This window comes from Belonocnema kinseyi, chromosome 4 (genome assembly GCF_010883055.1).
Source record: "Belonocnema kinseyi isolate 2016_QV_RU_SX_M_011 chromosome 4, B_treatae_v1, whole genome shotgun sequence".
Classification (NCBI taxonomy): domain Eukaryota; kingdom Metazoa; phylum Arthropoda; class Insecta; order Hymenoptera; family Cynipidae; genus Belonocnema; species Belonocnema kinseyi.
In genome coordinates, this window is record NC_046660.1 from 86,948,228 (window position 1) to 86,955,229 (window position 7,002).

General features: G+C 31.5%; 2 protein-coding genes across 2 annotated transcripts in view; one reads left to right on the forward strand and one right to left on the reverse strand.

Moving 5' to 3' along the window:
* LOC117170990 (carbonic anhydrase 4-like) overlaps positions 1 to 4,145 on the forward strand; it is a 7,127-nt gene extending 2,982 nt beyond the window's left edge. Inside the window, exons 3-4 of the mRNA XM_033358034.1 lie at positions 1,382 to 1,615; positions 1,728 to 4,145. Coding sequence (XP_033213925.1) covers positions 1,382 to 1,615; positions 1,728 to 1,913 — 420 coding nt within the window. The 3' untranslated portion in view covers positions 1,914 to 4,145. The remainder of the gene's footprint in view (positions 1 to 1,381; positions 1,616 to 1,727) is intronic.
* Positions 4,146 to 5,313: 1,168 nt separating this feature from the next.
* The window catches only part of LOC117170991 (anosmin-1), a 109,434-nt gene continuing 107,745 nt past the window's right edge, over positions 5,314 to 7,002 (reverse strand). The window contains exons 8-9 of the mRNA XM_033358035.1: positions 5,585 to 5,796; positions 5,314 to 5,458 (exon numbers count right to left, since the gene is read on the reverse strand). Coding sequence (XP_033213926.1) covers positions 5,314 to 5,458; positions 5,585 to 5,796 — 357 coding nt within the window. The remainder of the gene's footprint in view (positions 5,459 to 5,584; positions 5,797 to 7,002) is intronic.

Below are 7,002 nucleotides of genomic sequence, written 5' to 3' on the forward strand. Positions count from 1 at the left end.
GATAGGTACTTTCAAGAAGTGATGAAAAAAAATAAAAAAAAAGATTTTCCATTTGCAGACGACAGCCAAAATTGAGAAAAACTGCACAAAAAATCGTTTTGGGGAGGATATACAGTGTGTTCTACCCAAAAACGAAGAGGGGTGACTTTTTTAACCCCTCCTATTCGAAAGGTACTTTCAAGAGGTGATGAAAAAAAATGTTTAAAAAGATTTTTTCTCTTGAAAGTACCTTTCGAATAGTAGGGGTTAAAAAAGTCACCCCATCTTCGTTTTGGACTAGAACCCACTGTATATCCTCCCCAAGACTATTATTTGTGTAGTTTTTCTCAATTTTGGCTGTCGTCCGCAAATGGAAAATCTTTTAAAAAATTTTTTTTTCATCATCTCTTCAAAGTACCTTTCGAATAGGGGGGGTTTAAAAAGTCAGCCCCTTCTTCGTTTTGGGGTAGAGCACACGGTATATCCTTGCAAGTATGGGCTTTCTGGGTTTTTATTGCTGGAATCGCTTTAATAAATAGGTAAACCGATTCTGGGCATTTAAAAAATTTTTCTGGGTGATATATGAGCTAAACATTACAATTTTAATTATTCCATTAACAAATTTTTAGTTAGCGAGTAAAAATTTTGAATATTGAGGTTAATTAATGCATTAATGCATACATTCCGAATTGTTCCAATTTAAGTAATTTAATTTTCAGTCCAGGTTTGAATTTTTGATTACTTCAAATAAAATATTCTCAGCTTTAAAATCTCAAATTTATTGATTTAAATGATCGTTAAAAAATTTTGCGAATCTTAAAAAACTGGGAAATGATGAAGAATTGTTTTTGTCGATTAAAACAGCCACTGTGTACAAGATTTAAAAGCTTACAAATGATTTCAGAGTTCGCAAAGATTTTAAAGGTTTGCAGAGAGTACAATAGATTTCACAAAGATTTCAATGTTTCACTATAAAATTAAGATTAATAATAGAAGAAGAGAAAGGTTTCACTAATTTCTCAAACATTTCATAAATACTTCAAATATTTTAAAATATTTTAAAAAGATTTCACAGATTTTACGAAGGTCTGTATACCAGATCTTATACATTCGATCATATTATTTGTATTGGTAAAAAGTACTAAAAGTACTAAAATAATTGTTCAGAATTTGAAATAGGTGCGACTGAAAATGTTTCAGTAACTTTTACACGATTCCATGACTTTTCCAGGTTTTCCAGAACTTCTTCACAATTCCATGACTGTTCCAGTTCTTACAGATCTTACTGGTCTTTGCAGAAACCCTGAATTTAAATGGGTTTTGATTAAAAGTTGAAAATATAAATGATATGCTGACGTCGAGGTGAAATTATAAATTGCAATGAATTATATAATAATTTCAGTTGAGCAATAAGAACAATGAAGATCTCAAAACCATTTTGAAAGCTGTTGAATTGACGTCAAATTGGGTTGGACCCAATACAGCAATGATCCAATCAAAAGTGGTCCCTGCTCTCCTCTTGCCAAAGGATCGTACAACTTTCTACCGATACGAAGGATCTTTGACAACTCCCGGATGTCAAGAATCTGTCATTTGGACTGTCCTGACAGAAAAGTTGACAGTTTCAGAATCTCAGGTAATAACCAGAAAACTTGTGCTTTGTTCCGAGATTCAACGGAAAATTAATCGAATTTTTCTTTAAATTTCCTACTGGAAAGAAGTTTCACAATTCTTTTTTCTACTTACAGTTAAATATTCTGAAACGTGTCGAATCCAGTCACGGAGATTTAAAATTTAACCATAGACCAGTTCAAGAATTGGGGATGAGAGACGTTTATCATCACATGGAAGGATATTCCTCCTCACCCTCCCTTATTTCAAATTTACCAGTCACAATTTTTATCATTTTTATAGCTAGAATTATGACGACTTAAAAGAAAAATATATCTTTCCGATATCAAAAAGTTCTATTTTGTGTCATACTCTTGTAAAATATTTCTTTTTTATTTTATGACACCCTGAAGTTGCCATTATCATCTTTATTTTCATTTTCATCATCCTAGTAACATTATCATTACTTCCATTGAATCGTATTATTAATTCCGATCAACCCATTTTACCATTTCTTATCCAGAAATCAACCCAAATGTCTTGTACCTCCTACATTTTTTCTGCTCTTATTACTGCAATACCTCACGATCATTTTGAGGGCAAAATAAAAAATACTGAGGACCGTTCCCGAAAAAAATCAATTTTCTATTTGGGTGTGGAGGGGTTATTGAGTAAAGTTTTGTGGAAATAACGCTTAGTGCTGAGTTATTAGCATCAACTCTTTATTTTGATACTAAAAAAGGCTCCATGTTAGGACGTATCGGAAAAATAAAGTCCTTCATTCGCAGTTCTACTAAAGATGAATACTTTTTTGCTGAAAGTTAAAAAATCCCATTCAAAATTTAAATTGAAAAAAAACCTTCTGTTTCCGCATCGTAGACATAGTCGAAAATTAATAAACGCAACACATTTCTTGGATTTGCAGCATACAAATATTTATTGTGACATCTAAGTTACAAAAACAGTTCGGAGTAAGTGAAATTTTACTTGTACAACAGTAATGCCATTTAAATATTTTTACCGTGCCTAAATGATCTTGAAATATTACAAAAATATTTTAATTTTTCGGTTTTTTCTTAGAGATGTATCAATTTTTTTCATCTTAACCATTGGATGTGCGGCATATGGTATCGGGATTATATTTTAACGTATTGCGATAGTAATATAAGAAACAATCAATCTTAAGATAATTAGTATTCATTTTTAGTTACAATAAACTATCTAAAAATTACATATTGTTCTTTATTCCACGATCAAATGAATTTTGGGGGTCTAAATGAAGTAAAAATGTTTTTTCCAGTATATCTAAATTTGTGTCTGTATAATGAAGAATTTATTTAAAACTTATTTTTTCTAATAGCCCTTAAAATCTGATAAGAAATTTAATGAACATTATTTCAATGTGTTTCTCAAACTCGAGGCACAAATTTATGTGCAATATAAAACATTTTCAAACAATTCAGACACCAACCATTTATTGTCGTGAAATAAAAAAACAAGATTTCAGTTTTAAAGAAAATAGCGAAAAGTTCGATTTTTAAAGATTTTTTTAATTGTATATATTCACTTGTATTGGTGACTACGATGTGAAGACAGGAGGAATTTTTTCATTAAACTTATTATATGCTAAACATTTTGCGATTACCAAATTGGGGTAAAATTTACTGCAGAAGTAAAAGAAAATAGAACATTGCATGGTCAATAGTTTAGGAAATATAACTGGCGGAATTTAATTCTTATCGAGAAATTTGTTTGACTACAGTTATGGTTTCCTGAATAAAATTTTCTTTTATGGAACTTTCATGAATGTGAAGTTTTTTTCGAAATTTCTTACTTATGCTTCTTTTTTATTCTTTTGAGATCAGTTTCTCACGTCGAATAAAGCAGAAGCAAGAAATTAAAGAAAACATAATTTATATATGTTCCATAAAATTGACTTAAAACCATTTTTAACTACAGTGCACAGAAATTGCGTTTTTTTAGGAAAACCAAAATCAAAAACCTTTTTCTTAAAATTTTTTGATAAAAATTAAGTTTCGACAGCTATATCTGCTAAACTATGGGAGGTATAATATTCGATTTGTTTATAATTTTGCAAGGAACTTCATGCCCCTCAATTGTATTCAACATTTGGAGTCTTTTTTAAGATATCAACATAAAGAGTTTATGCTACTAATTTATCACTACAGTGTTACTTTCACAAAAATATAACCCCTCCCTCCCCATATAAAAAATCCGAATAACGAGAAGAGTAAGAAACTGGAAAGTGCAAGACCTTTTGGGTTGAGTTCCATAAAAGCCAAACTGAGCTAAAATCAAATAGTCATATGCATTTTAAAATCCATATTTTTGTAGATTTAGTTTATAATTAAAGAAAATAATATACTATGCATGCAAAAAATGTTGTGAATCTGTATATTGATGAAAGTATGAACTATGAAGTGTTCGAACAAATAAAGATTTTATCAGCGTTTTCAGATACTGTTTAAAAAATATAAATAGTGTTATATTTCTCGTTCTGTACAGTTATTACTCAGTTTATTCACATATTCTTGTTGAAAAAGCCATGTGACTTTATTTTCCATTAAAATTATTTTTAATCGAGGTATGTTGTTGTGATTTTAAAGGAAAGTATAAAACGTTTTCCTGCAAAGTATTCCATAAACCGGCATATTTGAAACATTATAAAAAAAAATAAATACACAAGCAAAGTTGCAGGTGAGACGGTTCACCCACGCGCATCACTTAGCACCTTTATATTTCTTTATAAATTAATTATCTTATTCTCTGATTAATAAATTTCAAGATTAACGATTGTTTTTTTTCACAAATGTTAAAACGGTATTTTTAATCTTTTTAAATGCATTTTTATTAGTTATAATAAATAAAAGTGCATTTGGTTTTCAGTGTTGGAAATTTGGTTAGGTTGGGTAAGAAAAAAACATCATGAAAAACTTGACTTGCAGATTTTTGTGGAAATTTTTCCAATGAATTATATTTTCTAGCATCCGAAAAAATGTATGCCAATTTTTACATGAATTCAATATATTGCGTCCTGAAGAATATATTTTTTAATATCTCTTGTTTTTGTTGAAGAAAGCTGCTCACATTATTTTATCATAAACAAAACGAAGATTTTCCTTGATAATCAGCCTGTTTGAGCGATCAAAACTACCTTTCCAATTTTCAAAAAGTACTAAATCTATGAAATTATAAGATGTATTATGTTTTACTTCCTTTTGCTTGAGGTTAAGAATAAAAATCCGGTTATATTCCAAGTGATGATAAGCAAACTATTTAACGTTGCCATAAGTTTTAGTAACTTTATTTGCTCTAAAATTACACAGGACTATAAATTGAAAAAAATTGCAGGAGATAAACGGATGTCTCTTGATGTATATATGTCTTGATGTATATATGTCCGACTTGTTTTATATCCAAAAAGATTAAAAAACTTAATTTTTAGCACGTTTTCTGCAATTGCGCAAAAATCCTGACGTGATAGAAGTAAAAGCTCAACGTATTCGAATTCAACACCTCAAAATACGTGTAGGAGACGCCCTTTTATCCCCCGGAAAATTTTTAAAAATTTTTAGTCCTATGTTATTAGCATAAACAGTTGTTTATCAAGTACGTGTATCTTCTTTAATTATAGTAAGAAAGAGGCGCAGATAAATATATATTTTTCCGCATCAATACCTTATTTAGATTTCTTCCTTCACTTTATTGCCAAAACCCTAAAGAGTAAATCGTTAAGACCCATTTTACGGTATTTACATAAAAGACGAAGATAATCAAGACGTCTGTAAATTTTGGATGGAATTTCACACATTCTGATATTCTACATAATAAAATCTCTTGACATGATCTGCTTCATGCAAAATAATAGATTGAGCTTCATTGTCGTTGCAACGATTAAAAATTACGTTGATATGGATGAAGTATTTCTTATAAAATAATTATTTCTAAATCTACCTAGGATTCAATATAATACCTTCTTATATTAGGTGATTTAATTTTGCATCGAGAGTGAGTGTCCTGCACTTGATTTTGCAAATTCCCATTTCGTCGACGTTGATGACATCCACTTGCGAATAATTCAATTCTGGCTGCATGCTCTTGTCCTCGTTTCATCTCGAAAATACTCTGAATATTGATGTTATAAGTGCAACCTGGCCTTAAATTTGGAATCTCATAGTGTGTTTCCTGCGGATTTCAACAAAATCTTAATTTCGTTTCAGTTTTTAGGGTTTGGTACGCTTCCAAAAAAAGGTAAGGGCAAGGTATATGAAAGAAAGAGAGGGAGAGGCGAGCTGTGTGCCGATATATATATTTTTTTATTTCACCATTAAGCCATTTCCCTTTCGGGGTAGGCGTGACTCACTCGGCAGGAGAAAGGAGCAGTGTGTGGAAGGGATAGAGATTTTTCAGATTGATCCAGAATTCTCGTGCTATTTAAGTAAATAACACGTTCGTTTCGCAACACTGCTCCAACCCAGGTTGCTGATCAATCTCTCTAGCAATCACCCCAAGCGAAGAACCTCACGGAGTCGTTATGTAAGGTTCCCCACTTGGGGCCATTAATAGCCAAGGTCTTTGTTGTTTCAGGCGCCATTCACTCTACTGACACTCTTTTTATTAACTATTTACCGCCATACTTTCCTGTCCTGGCATACTTCTCTAGCTTCTTTTATGTCCATGCATTTTTTCGTGTTTCTGTGACTTCTTATGTCTCTTCTAAGTAGGGTCTCATTCACACATTCTAACCATTCTTTCCGCGGTCTACCTCTGGGCACGTTGCCATTTACTTTACCTTGATACACTTGTTTCGTTAGTCGTTCATTTGGCATTCTCTCAACATGTCCGAACCATCTTAACCGATTTCTTTCCCATGTGTCTACTAGCGTCTCTTCTGCACCACATTATTATAGAATTATCTCGTTACTTACTTTGTCCATCAGAGTTTTCCCGCATACTATGCGCATGAATCTGTTGTCAATTGCGTTAATTTTACTCTTATCTTTTTCTTGATAAGTCCATGTCTCGCTACCGTATAGTACAGTCGGTACAAATATAGAATTATGTATTGCCATTTTAGCTTTATTTGATATATTTTTACTTCTGATAAGGGGACCTGCTCTACCAATAACCTTCTTACCTTCATTTATTCGTCTATCTAATTCCTCATCTATCTTCCCGTCCCTAGTAAATAAGCTACCAAGGTATACGAACTTATCAACTTGTTCAATTCTTTCATCATTTAATAAAATATTACATAGCGTTTTCTCACTCTTTCCTTCGAACACCATAAGTTTTTGTTTTATTTGCGTTAATTTTGAGGCCCATGCTCTTCATGCTTGCATCTAGTTTATTCAACATTCTTTGTAGGTCTTCGATAGACTCTGCCATAAT